The sequence below is a fragment of the Saccopteryx bilineata genome, chromosome 6, assembly GCF_036850765.1.
Source record: "Saccopteryx bilineata isolate mSacBil1 chromosome 6, mSacBil1_pri_phased_curated, whole genome shotgun sequence".
Taxonomy (NCBI): Eukaryota; Metazoa; Chordata; class Mammalia; order Chiroptera; family Emballonuridae; genus Saccopteryx; species Saccopteryx bilineata.
This window is the reverse complement of record NC_089495.1, coordinates 54,394,243-54,411,376: the sequence shown is the minus strand read 5'-3', so window position 1 is coordinate 54,411,376 and position 17,134 is coordinate 54,394,243. Positions and strand designations below refer to the sequence as shown.

Sequence of the window (17,134 nt, the reverse complement as noted above, 5' to 3'; positions counted from 1 at the left end):
CTGAGCCGCAAACAAAACAATTGCCTTTCCACAATCCGTGTAATTAATTTGAGGGAGATGAGGGACAGGCCTGGGGGCTGGGATGGCGGTGGAGACGGAGAGCTGCAGGGAGGTAAACGATTCCCTGCCAGCATCAGCACACTCTGGTGCAGAACTTTTTAAACTCAGGCTCCATTTACTGAAGAAGGCTGCAGACGTGACTCAGCAGAAGTCCGCAAGCTTAGCCTCTCTCTGCACACTGGAAGGTCTCCTTCTGCTTCCTTTTCAGATTCTGTGCTAAAAGATACCTGATAGCCTGATCAAGCGGTGACACAGTAGATACAGCATCAGCCTGGAACACAGAAGACCCAGGTTCAAAACCCCAAGGTTGCCAGCTTGAGCACAGGTTCATCCAGCTTGAGCACGGGATCATACATATGACCCATGGTCAGTGGCTTGAGACAATGACCGCTGGCTTGAGCCCAAGGTTGCTGGCTTGAGCAAGGGGTCAGTCACTCTGCTGTAGTCCCCCCATCAAGGCACATATGAGAAAGCAATCAATGAACAACTAAGGAGCCACAATGAAGAATTGATGCTTCTCATCTCTCTCCCTTCCTGCCTGTCTGTCCCTATCTGTCCCTCTCTCTGTCTCTCTCTCTGTCTCTGTTGCTAAAAATAAAATAAAATATTAATGAAAAAATATTAAATAGTACCTGACAGAAAAACAATAAAACTATTATTTAAGATATTTCCAATGACAACTTTTCACCCCCCTGGTTGTTTGGCACTTTTTCTCTTTACATTATATGTTTGTTTACTGAAGTAACAAATGCGAGGGAATTAAAATGTAGTATTTCATCAAAGATATAATGAGTTTTATGAAACGAATAAATAAATATTACAAGCATAGTTCCATCAAATTTTTTTCACCTGCTGCACATATGAACGTTTCAAAAGAGTAAGGAATGTAAATTTGTGATTTCCACAGTGAGCAGTTGCCCAGGCACCCCCCCTAGGGAGAACCCTGATTACAAGTGCCATTTTAACAACCGGTTTGCCGAACTCAATGAAAAATTAGCTATCAGTTCTGCCGAACTGGTGCAAACTGGCTGAATCCCACCATTGGCTATTTCCTAGTAAATCCATGGAAAGTTGAAAAGATCTTAATCAAAAATGTATTTAATACACCTAACCTACCAAACACCATAGCTAAGCTTCACCTACATTAAACATGCTCCGAACACTTACGGTAATTGCTCTCCTCTTCTCGTCAGAAGCAGGAGACACAGATGGGCATTTTGTAGACATGACAGAATGAGAAAACACAATATCCAAAAATCACTGGCAACACAGTAGAGTACTGGTTGTTTATGCTTGTGACCGCACAGCTGACTGGGAGCTGCCCTCACTACTAATGCCCAGCATTGCAAAGAGTGTCCTATTGCAATTTGCTAGTACAGGAGATCAAAATTCAAAACACAATGTGTTTCTTCTGAACTCATATGGCTTTCACACCAACATAAAGTCAAAAAATCGTTAAATCAAAGCATCGTAAGTTGGGGACCATATGTACATCAAATAATTAAAAATACACTTACCTAAGGTGAGTAAAAATATTTCTCTAGAGAGAATATTGATCTATAGAAGTTATCCCCTTGAGACGTATTGAATAAATATCAGTAGCCAACTCTCATTATCTACAATAGTTATGTTCTATAAAGTCATTGGGAACATGACTAGTGAATATTAATTGCCCTTAGGGGAAATACAGGGTTAGGTTACTGCCCACCTTTGGTAACAATATTTTCATCGGCTGATCAATACATATATTACTTTGTTTCTGTTTATTTAAAGACAACTTAATACCTATTGTTGATTAACAGTGGACTTGTGGTCAAAAGTACAGTGACTCAACTGAATCAAGCTTATTTAACATGGGTATTTTTTCCATAAGGCACATCAGTCTTCTTGTGCTTAGAAATACAGACAGCACTTGAACACTCTTCCTGGGACTATTTTAAACAACAAAATCACCCCCCAAAAAAGCACAAAGATGCAGAAAACAGGCACTGTGAACATGACACTTGTTCACACTATGAGAGCTGTGACAAGAAGGAAGAGCTTGTCTTGTTCCACCCCAACTGGGAATAAACAAGGATCTACAATAGGCAGAGGTACAATGAAGGATAGAGGAAAACTAGGATGTTTGCAGGGAATCAAATCTTCTTAGAAGTTGAAATAAAGGACAAATATTCTCCAACACACTATCCCTTAGGTAACTCTAAAACAACTGAAAACAAGATTTTCGCCAAACTGATTCAAGCTGGCAAAGAAGTCTGCAGCAGGAAACAAGTAGCAGAGAACAGTCGCTGTGAGCTCAGTGACTGACTGTTCTGGCTCCGCCCAGCATTCAGAGCAAGCCAACCCATCATCAGGATCCACTACAAGGATCGCCAGAGATCTTCAGTCTGGACAAAAAGTCAGGAAATCTAAGAGCCAACTAGCTAAAGATTTTAAGAAAATATCTCTGTACTGTATGCATTTTAAAATGCAAAAATTCTGTGTGAAATATAACAAGACCATCCTGATTTCTAAGACTGTCATCCTGCCTGCCCCAGGTTTAGAGACCTGTACCAGTCAATCTCACTTCCACCCAGGCCCAAAGCCAAGGTCAGGACTGGCAGATGCGAGGTATATTCCCATGAGTGACAGGGATAAAGACTGTCAGCTGTCTTCAATCCAGGCTCGCCTTGCCTGAAGTTACTGTCTTCGATACCCCAGTCGAGTCCCACTTCTTGTGCGCTAAGCTGGGGAAGTAGTAGCCCTTCGAGATTTTAAGTTGGACATGTCCTCCTCCTCCTGTGTCCAGCCAAGGACAAGGACAGGAAGTAAGCCACAGCTCCCATACTGGCAATATAACCAGTGACTGGTGGCGACCTTTAAGAGTGAGCAAGTATGTCCAAAACACTATCACGTCAATCTGTTGACTTTACAAAAAACAGCCTCTGTTGCACAATCCCTTTATTTGGTAAAATGTTCTGGAAAATTCCCTAAAGAATTGAGGAAACTAAACAGATCGCTATGAGTTCTTTCAACAGACCACCAACTGGAACCACTGACCCAAACAAAATGTCATACTTCATCACAACTTCCCTTCATCTAGTCCTCAACTTAAACACAAAAATTAATGATCAAGTGGCAATGTAAAATGATGTAGCCACTAAGGAGGGCAGTATGGATGGCAGTTCCTCAAAAAAATTACACATAATATTACCATATAGTCCAACAATTCCCCTTCTGAGGGTGTACCCAAAAGAACTTAAAGCACAGACTTGAAAAGATACGCATACACTGGTTCACAGCAGCATTATTCACAACTGCCCAAGGTGGAAACGACCCAAGTGTCCACTATCAGATGAATGGATAAACGATATGTGATATATTCTTATAATGGACTATTATTCAGCCTTAAAAAGAAGTTAAATTCTGACACGTGCTACAACATGGATGAACCTTGAAGACATTATGCCACATGACATAAGCCAGATACAAACTGACATACAGAGTATGATCCACTTATATCAGGTACCTAGTGTAGGGAAATTCCGAAGACAGGAAGTAGAATGCTGATGCCAGAGGGCAGAGAGGGGAGTTAGTGTTTAATGGGTAGAGAGTCTCAGTTTGGGAAGATAAAAAAGTTCTGGATAGGAATTGCGGTAATGACTACACAACAGTGTGAATGTCCTCAATGCCACTGAATGGTACACTTAAAAAAAATTAAAAAGGTTAATTTTACATTATGAATATTTCATCACAATAAAAAATAAAACCAATGATCAAAAGCTAAAAGTAATTTTACCAAAGCGGTATAAAGATAAACAAATAACAAGTCATTTTTAGATATAATACATCCCACAAAATCATTCAATATTACAAACTTCCACTGAAGCTTAACAGCCATTCCATGTATAATAACCAACCTAATTGTCTCCCAGGGTGGGAGAACAGGAGGTGGGGCCTGGGTATAAACTGTCCACGGAGGGGACATTCGGAGTGGCACTTAGGAGTCGGCTCTTGCTGTAAGACATCAGCCCACCTGTGGTAAAGAGTATCTTATTTCTTCACCTCAGCAGGCAGTGATACAAGGCAGTGCAAGAGGAAATGTGTCTTTCCCACGTTTCCGGAAGTTCAGGTTAATTCTATGGTTCAACCCAAGCAATTTTTGACCTCATAAAGGATCGATTCTTTTAGGCTAATCAAGCCAGCAAATTAACACCCATGGGACATGTTTGCGTGTGCTAAGAAGTCAGATTGGATTTCCCAAAGGCAACATTCCAAAGCTTTAGTGAGAAGAGGAAGAAAAACAGGTGGACAGCAACTCACCTGTGCTGCAGAACTTTCTTTGAACCTGTCACCTCCTCAAACCTGAATTCCATGTTTAAGGTTTTCAGAATGGAGTACTAGTGAAATTTCCTTTTTATTTATGGAGGCTAAATCTGATGTGGAAATGCAAAACCTAGCTAATTTGTAGAGAAATCTGAGTATTTTCCTAAATGGCAGAAAAGACTGCAACAGAATAACGATGATGATGATGACGACGATGACAACGATGACGACGACAGCAAGGACAATGAAGGTCCCCGAGTCTGAGCAAAGACCCTTGACCTGAGCATACAAGCATTGCTACCATTTTCATGTCACAGAAGAAGAAACCACGCTTACACGGTGTAGCCTACCACAGACAATGAATGAGACACCAAGCCTGGAGGATTCACACAATTCCAAGATTAATAACATCTTACTCGAAGATGTAGAAAGACACCTTGTACTTTGCAAGAAAAGTATTCACAAAAAACAGAAGTTCCAGATAAGTAGCAACTACAGTCTAACCAGGCAACGGTGTAATGAATAGAGTAGAGTGTCAGCCTGGGATGCTGAAGACCCAAGTTCGAAACCCTGAGGTTGCCACTTGAGCACAGGCTCACCAGCTTGAGAGTGAGGTCACCGGCTTGAGCAAGGGATCAAAGACATGACACCATGGTTGCTTGCTTCAGCCCAAAGGTCACTGGCTTGAGCAAGGGGTCACTGGCTCAGCTGGAGTGTAGAGCCACACACCACACCCCCATGCTCTCCCACCCCCATCAAGGAACATATGAGAAAGCCATCAATGAACAACTGAAGTGCCGCACTATGAGTTGATACTTCTTATCTCTCTCCCTTCCTGTCTGTCCCTTTCTCTCTCTCCCTCTCTAAAAATAAAAAAAAAGGAGCAACTAGATCAAAGAAGCAATATTTACATTGTCGAGTTATATCTTCTAATGAAGATTTTACTTTTTAAATAAAAACTATATATTGAAGGTATGCAACATGAGGTATAAAATATTTCTTTCGATATCCATAAACATTAGCAAATAATTACTACAGCCAAACTAATTAATATATCACCTTACATAATTATCTGTGGAGGCTGGGGAGGAGGTGAGAAGAGATGAGATCTACTCTCTTAGAAAATTTCAAGGATATAATACTGTTAAATCTGGGTTTATCTGCTTGTTTATTTTTTAAAGCAAATAGCCAAGGGCACAGAGATATCCATGATCAAGTTTAAAAACAGCTCTTCAGCTCCTGACACTGGTGTATCTGTGGCAACTCCTTTGTAAAGACACCTGAAATCCTCATTCCCTTTATAAAAATTAAGACCAGGGTAAATTATGGGATAACCTCATGGCATTTCTCAATACAAAGACACTGCAATTGGGTCTTATTAGTAAAACTGCTACTTTGCAACCTGAATAAAAAGAAAATAGTGTGTATGATAATAACTTGAATGAAAAGCAACATAAAATAGATAAAACCATTCTTTCTAAAATTACTAAAAACAATATAAAATTTAAAGTTTATCCCCAACATCCATCCAATTTTTCTTTAACACTATTAAAAACAACCATAACTAAAGAATATAGTGAGTCTATATTTGGCATCCATTTACATTTTCCTTTAGTTAACAAAATTATATTGAACAGAACTAAATGGTTTGTTTTAAAATATATCCACCATTGCCTTTCTCAAATGCATCTTTGGTCCTAGATTTCATTTTATAGATCCAATTTCATTGACTTGGAATTAGAAATTTGAGGGAAATTAAGGTTTTAATAAACAACAGCAATAAAATTTCCATAAATATACCTATAAAACTTAGGTGTGAAAATTTTTTTGTGCCTAAATCAATTTGATACTTAGTTTTTGTATTAGATTCTACTACAGAGTTAGTATTTTGCAGCAGTCTAATGCCAAATGTTATCAAAGGCAATCTTGACTTAATCTCAATAGAAATTTCATTATATAGTGCTCAAAAAAAAATAAAGAAAGAAAAACTAGCATGGTCTGGCTGGTGGTAGCTCCGTGGATAGAGCACTGACCCAGAGCACTGAGGTCACCAGTTCAAAACCCAGGGTCACTGGCTCAATACTCAGTCAAGGCAGGCTTGAGATGAGGAGCAATCAATGGAACTAACGTGGAACAACAAATTTATGCTTCTCTCTCTCTCTCCCTCCCTCTCTTCATCTCTCAAAAAAAAGAGAAAAACAAAACAAAACAAAATAAAAAACACCCTGATGCAAATATCAAGCTTCTCTAAGTAAGGTTTAAATGATCCTATTTACATAAATCTTAGATTATAGAGCTTTCCCCAAGTGCTCCTGATGCTTCAGATGATGAGGTGCACATTTTGATGCCAAATGACACTTACCTTCCGATAAATCATGTGGCACATCGCTACTCTCAGCCTCATCCCAACACACTGCACGTGATAAAAGTAGAGATGGTGCAGTATGGCCAAGATGAGCGTGCAGGCACTCAGCACTGTGGCATAGGCGTAGGCTTCGTGCAAAGCCATAGAATCCGAGGAATCATAGTTTTCAAAATAACTAATAATTTTCCCCAAAAATATCGGCTGGACTATTTTGGCGCTTTCCTAAAAGAAAAAAAAAAGCCTTAATGAGAAATACAAGCCATACCAGTTTCTCTTAACACAGCTCTACTTGTATGTTTAGCATACATCACTAATCTAAGTGCTACATCCATCACTAATCTAAAAGAAAAATAGAACTGCTTCCTTCTTTGTAACACAGAGATAGTAGCTTCAACTGTAAGCTACAAAGTTCAAAGACAACACAGCTTTAGTACACTCTGCTTGGTACACTGTAGATGATCAACATTACAACTAGTGCTTTAGAACAGTGATTTTCAACTTTTTTTTGAGCCACGGCACATTTTTTACATTTACAAAATCCTGGGGCACACCACCTACCAAAATGACACAAAATAACACTCTAACTGTTAGAATTTATTTAAAGTTTAAATAAATTACATTTATTAAAAAAAAAAGTTAAATAAAAAAGAATAACCCCCTCCTATATACAGTCCCATGTAACATCCCTCATATATGCAGTCCCATGTAACATCCCTCATATATAGTCCCACGTAACATCCCCTCATATACAGTCCCACGTAAAATCCCCTCATATACAGTCCCATGTAACATCCCTCATATATACAGTCCCACGTAACATCCCCTCATATACAGTCCCACGTAAAATCCCCTCATATACAGTCCCATGTAACCTCATATATACAGTCCCAGGTAACCTCATATATATAGTCCCATGTAACCCCTCATATATAAAGTCACGCTAATAGATACTGGAGCTTTCATCAAGGTTGTGGGTTCAAATCAATTTGGCAAATACTCTCTCTATATAGAGACTGGACAAAATCAATTTTAGAAAATGTTGGGTACTTGTGTAACATTCATAAGTCCTCAGAGCATCTCTACTGTCAGATTGAGAAGTTTGCTTTCTAGGTAAGAATTCTGATAAATACTACAGTTCTCCCTGAGGTTGTGGGTTCAAATCCCATGGTCAGCTGGGTGCAGGGGCCTTGGTTCTGTCTGTTTTGATGGTGTATACAGAGATTTGAGCTCTTTTAGAAGATGACCCTTCAGGAGGCCATATACAATATAGATAACACTATGATGCATTGTATCCATATATCACCCTCCGCGGGGGCCTCTTTTAAAAAGAAAAAGGTCAACTATCTATATACACCATCAGGATAGACATAACCAGCTGAGGCTGAGGCTTCATCTAGTGGTGGCAACATTTACCTCCAGTCCTGACCAGGATTAGAAATCGGGACCATGGGGAGGAGTAGCAGCTTCAACTACTCTCCGAGGCCACACAATGACAAGTGCGGCAGCCCAGAGCAGGGACCTTCCTGGGTGTGGATGAGAGGCGGCCTACTATTGGTTCATCGCTAGTGGTCGGGATGAATCCTAGAAGGTGATTGGTCAGTGAGCGTTCCCTGTGCTTCCACTCTTCCTGTCGCTGATAGCTGGAGGGATTGTGAGGGGAATGTTTATGTTCGGATGGAGGCGGCTGGCGGCAGGCGGCAGGCCGAATAAATAGCCTCCACGGGGCGTATCCGGCACGCAGGCCGTAGTTTGGGGACCCAAGTTTAATTTCCCCACGGCACACCTGACCATGTCTCATGGCACACTAGCGTGCCGCGGCACACTGATTGAAAAACACTGCTTTAGAACACAGTGGGCAAATGTCAAATAATTCTTGACCTAAGATGGGTAAGGAGAAATGTGAAAAAAGAAGGGTAAGGAGTTTGCTTACATATAGACAGCCCATTTCCTCAGTACTCTCAATGTCCCAGCCTATAGGAAAATCAGGAATGATTCCTTCACAAGAGGTTCTCTTGCTACCTCCTTCTGTATCAAAAACCTTTATGAACTGAGATACTGGCACAAATACAGATCGGAAGAAAGAACCTTCCCATCTTTCCCAACCGAAATTCAACATGCACGTAGATCAAGAGAATGAAGTATAGCTTCTGTTGGAATATTTAAAAGGAAGTTTTATTTAAGTATTAAAGGAACCAGGCTTGGGAGGTTCCCAGGATGCCAGCCCTATGGGGTGTTGCTTTAATATGTCTCTACCTTCTAGAAGCTGGGGTGTGCCCCACAGTACTGCTTCCTTGGAATCAAAAATTAAATGCCAACAGCAGCGAAACTAAAAAATGTCATCAATGGTTGTCCATCAGCCATACATTGCAGGTGCCGGTTTTGAAAAATATTAACAATCATCTACTCCCCAAGGCAAAAATTAAAATCCTACACCAACGAATGCCCTGGCCAGATATTCAGTTAGTTTGAGCATCATCCCAATACACAAAGATTACTGTTTTGTTCTCTGGTCAGGGCACATACAGGAAGATTGATGTTTCAGTCTCGCTCTCTTTCTCTCTCTCTCTCTTGCTAAAATCAATAAATAAACTAAAAAAAAAAAAAATCCTATACCAATGCGTTGGGAGTCACTGGGCTTACCTCCTATATAAGATAAGTACTTTTCTTCCCCAGGACTAAAAGCAAAAAAAGAGAAAAACTTCCCTTTCCCTGACAAGTGACCACTCCACCCGATAAACTCCTTCCTCCCTTGTAAGGCACACTTTTCCTGCATCAAAGAAAACCACACACTCAATGAAACTCCATCACCAAAAGTAAACACATAGGCCATCAACATCATTTTCTCCACAGACTTCTCAAAAGACAAAATGCCAAAAGTTTGGAAATATTTCAAGAACTTGACTTTAAAACAAGCATTTCCTTTTAAGCAGTCCTGCCTTAATAATGGAGACATGTAAACAAGTGACAGGGTTGCTTTGGATAGCTTTTTCCTATAGGTCCAAACTCAGGAACCCACATGCAAAAGGAAGGGAGAATCCAAAAAGCTAAACAAGAAATAAAACTAACATACATTTTCTTTTCAACCAACTATCCCTATCAGGATATTCACAGAAAAATGTCTCCGTCCCTCAAACGGGTGTTCCATTAAACCCCAACACTGTCCTGCCGTGTGCACATGCACATACATGTTCATAGGCTGCACTTTTCAAGAGGTCACAGAACAGAGGTAAGGGAACCTCGCTCAGCTGAAGAATTATGAGTAAGATGATCAGGCCTCAAGAACACAAAGACCCACTGTTAATTTCCAGCATGCCCTTTCATTCACCTCAAGAGGCACCCTGACTCAGTGGGGCATAAAGCAGACTTTAAAAAGTTTACTGATGCGGACAAATAAGACCAAAAAAAGAAAGCCATATACTAAACTGACAAGCTCAGTCATGAGGCATGTGTGGCGGCCTTCAAAACTCAGAGACAGAAAGTAACCACATAGCACGGTTTGAAAATTAAAATTTTCCAACTAAAAGCAGTTCATGGCAGTGATTCATGTCCAATGGGTATTTTTCCCTATCAAAGGTCAATATTTGCCCTGAGCGTGTCTATTTGTCTTTTTTGCATCTAAGATAACATATCTAATAACTTACCTTTAAAGACCTCTCAGGGCACAACCACTACAGCAGAGAAAATCCTCATTGTTATTATTATCTTGTTCATTGTTAGCTGTTAACTATCTTATGCCCACCTACAGAGAAGTATGTCCATTCCTTTTACTTTTACTTTATTTTTTTAGCGCGGGGGGGGGGGGGGGGAGACACAGACAGACAGGAAGGGAGAGAGATGAGAAGCATCAACTTGTTGCAGCACTTTTAGTTGTTCATTGACTGCTTTCTCATATGTGCCTTGACTGGGGGGGGGGGCCTGCTGAGCCTGTGACCCCTTGTTCAAGCCAGCAACCTTGGGCTTCAAGCCAATGATCCTTGAGCTCAAGCCAGCAATCATGGGGTCGTATATATGATCCCACGCTCAAGCTGGTGAGCACGCACTCAAGCCAATGACCTTGGAGTTTAAAACCTGGGTCCTCAGCATACCAGGTCAATGCTTTATCCACTGTGCCACCACCTGGCCAGGCTATTCCTTATACTTTTTATCCAATCCCAGAGATCCCCTTCCCTTGCTTTCTCCCACCTCCCTAGTCTATCACCAATGGATTTCATGTAACCCCCTAAGTCTTCCCCTTTGATTCTGATATATAAAATACATGGTGAAACAGCCATTTTCTGGAGCATTTTCCCAATCTGTTGAGATTTTGCTTCCCAGTAATGGTCACCAGGATGGCTCAAATAAACTCATAAAAATTCTCTACAGGTTTAAACATTTCTTATGTTGACACTGGGTGAAAAGCTGGAGGCTTACGAAGAAAAGCAAGAACATCAAACTGTGCGCATGGGCAGTCCCAACCCAGGTATAGCCAAGGGCAGTCCAGGCAGGCAGCATGCAACACTGGGCCTCGCCACCAGAGGCCTAGAGGTAACACCAGCCATACCAAACTTTCAAAAAACTGCTGACCGTCTCTGGGAGTCAGTATTGCCTGTTACTCGGCTCCCATTTAAGCCTCAAATGGGAACAATTACAAGAGAAGGTTAAGAATGGTGTCCCATCAAAGAGAATACTGGTAGATGCAACAAACCCTGTGCAAACTGAAGGCAGGTCACTACCGCCTAAGCTTCTGGACTCTTCTGCTGAGAGACAGTATTTATCACTCCAGTCAAGCAAATAAGCTCACTAAAAAGTAATGCCAGTTCATGGCCCATACCTTTTCGCTCATCTGTCCACTCTTGATCTTTCCTCAACTAGTAAGAAATATGAGAGGCCCTGGCCAGTTAGCTCAGATGGTCAGTGTCATCCCAAAATGCCAAGGTCCCGGCCTGGTCAGAACACATACAGGAATTAACAAATAAATGCACAACTAAGTGGAACAACAACTTGAATGCTTCTCTTTCTCTCTCTCTCTCTCTCTCTCTCTCTCTCCCTTTCTGTTTCTCTAAAAGCAATCAATTTTTAAAAATTGGGAAAATATACATTATCAAATTTGAAAGTAACAGAATTAAAACTCTTGGATGACACTAACTAACGCTGAGATATGACATATATGAAAGTTGTTATGAGAGCAAAGCTAAATAATTCTCGTAACAGGAGAATGTTTTTCCTTTTTTCTTTCTTTTCTTTTTACTGTATCTATTTAAGAAGGCGGATATTAACTAAACTTATTGCAGTAATCATTTCACAATATATGTAGATCAAATTTTCATGCTATATGCCTTGAGCTTATACAGTGATATGTCAATTATTTCTCAATAAAACTAGGGAAAGTCCTTGGCTGGAGAGCTCGGCTGGTTAGAGCATCGCCCTAGAGCACAGAGGCTGCCGGTTCATTTCTCAGTCAGGGCACAGACAGGAACAGACTGATGTTTTCTAAACTTTCTGGATAGCAGGAACAAGGTCAAAAGTTACTCACTCATACAATCCCTGCATCTTTGGAGCCACTCTATGACCTGGTAAAGAGTCTTCCCACAAACCATGAGGAATATAGTCCTTAGTTCTTCACAATAATTCTCAACTGTAAAACCATTAAGAGATTTTTTTAAAAGAGCCCAATATGATAGCCCAATGACCCATGGTTCAAGGTTCTACCAGAATCTCTGAGTCTATAAGACAGATATTTCTTAGTGGAATATTTGGTATCCAGCCCCATTAAGGCACCTAACATGTGAGCCCCAGCCTTTGCTTCTCGGGCTAAATTATTACACGTCTGAATGCTAAAACCTCCCCAGTGGGCACAGTTCCCCCACCATGTTTTCCCCATTTACTTGAAATGTTTCTTGCCCAAATCTACCACAACGGATTCATAAGAAAGAAACACACAGACAGGAAGCAGAAACAATCCATCAGACAAAGAAAAATGCTTGTGTGAAACACATAAGCAGAAAAGAGTGAGCTTGTGGGGTGGGGGCAAGGAGAAATGGGCAGGCAGTTAATGTGTAAAAATGTGGGGAAGGTGATGAAGGCAGAATTGAGAAAGATCAGACATAAGAAGGAAAAGCCATGAATCTAGGGAAATACCACCAAGATTCCAGATATACACTAAGTTCCAATCAGTGGTCTTCACCCTCATCGCCCCTCAGCATCACCTCGCAGGTGTTAAGAGCATTCTGATGGCCAAGGCCCAGCCTCCAGGGACTGGTTTAGAATCAACTAATTAAGGAGGAAACCTAAAGTTCTTCTCCCTGGAAGATAATGCAGTGCAGACACTAACCCCATGTAAGCATCTGCTGTCCTCTCCTGTACCATCACAGAATCTTGCATGTACCATAAGGGATTTAATCAGGGTTCCATGCCACATAGCACACTTAAAAATAAAACAACCCTTATGAACCCAAAGTCTTGAATTCCAAGGATACAACTAAGACTCTCCATTCTACACAGCTGGAAAAATTAAGTGCATTTACAAAATGAAATAAATAAATAAACCACAATTTGTTTTTAAAGTTACCTCTAAAAGGAGAATGGGAATAGAGTAGAAGGCACAAGAATAACAGCCATATTTAAAAACAGCTTCGGCCCTGGCTGGTTGTCTCAGTGATAGAGCAGCATCAGCCTGGTGTGTGGATGTCTAGGAATCGATTCCCACTCAAGGCACACAGAAGAAGTGACCATCTGACTATCCACCCCTCCCCCTTCTTTCTCTTTCTCTCTCTCTTTTCCCACCTTGCAGCCATGGCTCTATTGGTCTAAGCGCACTGGCCCCAGGCGCAGAGAATGGTTCCCTGGAGCCTCTGCCTCAGGTGCTAAAAATAGCTTGGTTGGGAGCATGGCCCCAGACGGGAGAGCATCAGCTCCAGATGGGGGTTGCCTGGTGGATCCCGGGCAGGACACATGCAGGAATCTGTCTCTCTATCTCCCCTCTTCTCACTTGGAAAAGAAGGGAAAAATAATGTTAACAAAAACAGCCTCATCTGTCCTAACCAGGCAGTGGCACAACGAATAAAGCACTGGCCTGGGACACTAACGGTCCCGGTTCAAAACCCCAAGGTCACTAGCTTGAGTGCGGGGTTGCCAGCTTGAGCACAGGATCACCAACATGATCCCAAGGTTGCTGGCTTGAGCAAGGGCGGGGGTCACTGGCTCAGCTTGAGTTCCCCCTCTCCAGTCATGGCATATATGAGAAGAAATCAATAAACAACTAACGAGCTACAACAATGAGTTGATCCTTCTCAACACTCTCCCTTCCTGTCTATCTGTCTGTCTCTCTCCCACTAAAAAAAGAAAAAAAAAGAAAAAGAAAAAAAAAGGCATTCCTAAAGGCCAACTCTTCTCCACAGTAATTGGAAGTTTTACTTCCAAGCATTTCTTTATTTTAATCATTATGAACGTAATCCTTTTAAAATGAGTCACCATATTCCCTGTCTTCTTAAATGGACTGAGATGCATGAGCTCTGTGGATGACTCGGGGCCATCACTATGGATATTGCTATGCTAATGCTGGGTGCCCAGAAACACCAGGGTGTACACAGCGGATCTGCTTTTCAGGTCTCCAGTCAGCTTCTCTGAATGCTTCCTCCCGCCTCTTTGTGGAGCAGCCCCCAGTGGCTGCTCCGACCCCCAGGGGCTGCTCCGCCCACAGCTTGCTCAGCAGCCACTCCTCACCCTCCCACGTGGAGCGGAGGTGAGGGGCCTGTGGAACGAAGAGCTGGGAAATCCTCTCAAAGGCCCAGCACAGCTCTCAGAGAATCAGCCCTAAGGCGAGGCACAAATTCTACTCAATTTTTTCTGTTCACTTCTTGTCCAGCAGCTGAGTTCCAACGCAGAGATTTACACAAACGTCTGCCAAACCTCTGCCTTCCTACACCCTCCACCTGAGCCAGAGACAATCAGCAAGGGTGGCCTCAAACAAAGGCTAAGTCACTGGACAAGGCCAGCAGCTGCCCAGGCCCATTCCTGGGGGTCACTGGAGTGGCCCACTCTTCCCCTCACAGGGACACAGGACTGGAGAACCCACAGTGGCTCTTTGAGGTCATCCCACTAACACACCAGCAGGCAGAGACCTCACCTCTCAAAGACAAGACCCCAGGACTAGGGAGGAGGCCTCTGCCCTTGTTTGGCCTCAGAAAAGACTTCAGGCTCCTCCTCTCTACCCTGCGGGCTCTGGGCAGGCAGAGACTTGCTCCTTCCCCACACCGGAGAGGTGCACCCGGAGGCAGGCCTGCTGGGAACTCACTGACTGTTCTCTTTTAATTACTGTTGGCCTCTAACAACACCGCGTTCATCATCAGCCTGGTACTTGTTTCTCCAAGCGTTTACAATCATTTCTCAATTCCCATAAGACAGACATCTTCATTGCTTTGAAATTTCAACCTGAAAAGCCTTGCCTTGGACAGGTGTCACCCAGTCTCCTCCTGGGGGTGCCGCCAGCAGTGCCCGGGAAGGCCCTGCCCATGCGTTGGTTGGTGATAGTACACTGTTTGGAAATCATGGATAATCCGTATGCTTGAGCTTTTCAGAAAATCCCAGGTTGAGTTTAGATTTCACACTAGTTAAGCAGCCTACATACATAAGACCACAAAATAGGAAGCTGTTTCAGGAAATCAACCATGAAACTAACATTCATCCCATCTGACTCTGTAACTAGTTGTAATCACTGAAAACCCAAAACAGCTCCTGAAAATGATTTTTAAAATATAATAGCTCCTTACTAGTTTCACCCTAAGAAATCATTTCTAACTTCTCCAAAATACCAGAGTGTCAACAGGCAAGCCTAGGAACACAAAAGTATTTGTGTTGGACTTCAGGCTTCTCTTGGCTGCCAGAAAAAAAAAAAAAAAAATTCAAGGTTGACTTCTAGTTGAGCTCTAATGGCCCTTAGTGGTCCCTGAACTTCACTGCATCAGAACTAAGAGTTCTGCCAGTTATTATGTTAAACACACAAAGTTTTCACCTATAGAGGCCATTGTCTAATTTTATTCCATAAACCACCAAAATATTGGCCTAAAGGCAGTATGAATAAGCAAGCACCCTCCTGGGAGAAAGAGCAGAGCCACTGCACATCGATTCACCTGCTACCAGCACCGCCTGGTTCCACCCAGCTGTCACCATTCATACGCCAGGCCTGGTGTGCACCCAGCAATGCAAGTGTGTTCAGATATCAAAACAAAACTGCCCGCATCACGAGTTAGTGACCTGGGGTCTCACCCTTGCTAAGCACATGCACATGTACTCCAAGACTCACAGGAACGCCCGCTCTCAGTCGGGAGCCAGGGGCTTTTGCTGAGTGACAACATAGAGAACTTGGCCTCCGCCTGGACAATCACAGTCCGAGTCCCATCCAAGACCACTGCCTCCCACTGGCCCATCTCCAGGAGTCGATCTGGAATGGAGCCTTCAGAGGGGGAATAAGTGTTTAAGGTCTTAGGACAGTCACCACAGCACCCACATGGACATGGTATTAAGTGGAAGGTGGCTTTCTACAAGGCCCCTCGTCCATCTGAATGCACCATGATGCTGCTGCCGGTGTCAACAACCCAGCCCCTTCCAGCACCCAGGAGACATGGCCTTCTAGACTCTACTCCAATTTACAATCTCCAATCTGACTTCCTCCTCCAAGGCGTTCTAGGCATCTTCCTTAGGAGATTTAGGCCAAGTCCCACATGCATGTCTGAGGCTCTGCAGCCACTGGACAAGCCGTCAGTCACAGACACCGTCAGACTCGTAAGTCAGAGCGCCCAAGACAGAATCGCATCTCTGTCCTTCAGGCTTTGTGTGACCCTGGGCCCTATATGTAACTACTTGGCTCTTATGTGTTCTCTTTTCTAAAATGGAATATAATACTTTATACCTCGTTTGAGTTGGCCAAAGGAATAAATGTAATGTTACTGCTCACAGCAGTTCCTGATACATATTTTTCAAGTATTTACTGTCCTTACTACACTAATGATACTGCTGCTGTTGTCGTCACTACTGCCAGCGTCAGCCCCTGCTGCAACTGCTGCTGTTGTAGTACTACTGTTACCGCTCAGCGTGCACCGCTGCCGCTGCTGTCGTTCCTGCTGAGGAGTACCAGCGCTCCTGCTGCTAGTTACACTGATAGCAATCCTGACACTACTGGGCATGAGCCCCTACACTGGCCAAGAATTCGGTTAAGTACTACCAGGGAGATAATCCCCGCACCCTAGTGGGGCCTATCCTCTCTCAGGAGGAGCCCTAGCTCCTGCAGCTCTTCCTCTGTGTCTACTTCTCCCAAATTCTGCCCCGTAAATACCCAGAGCTCATTTTGAGATGGGATCTGGTCACCACCTGGGACTTAGAGACCCCACCCCAAGGAGCCAGCAGCCCATGACAGTGAGGACACCAGAA

General features: G+C 42.7%; 1 protein-coding gene across 1 annotated transcript in view; it reads right to left on the bottom strand.

Annotated features, from left to right (window-relative positions):
* ABCC4 (ATP binding cassette subfamily C member 4 (PEL blood group)) overlaps window positions 1-17,134 on the bottom strand; it is a 289,300-nt gene that overhangs the window by 210,723 nt on the left and 61,443 nt on the right. Inside the window, exon 4 of the mRNA XM_066234422.1 lies at window positions 6,728-6,952. Within this exon, the coding sequence (XP_066090519.1) occupies window positions 6,728-6,952 (225 nt within the window). The remainder of the gene's footprint in view (window positions 1-6,727; window positions 6,953-17,134) is intronic.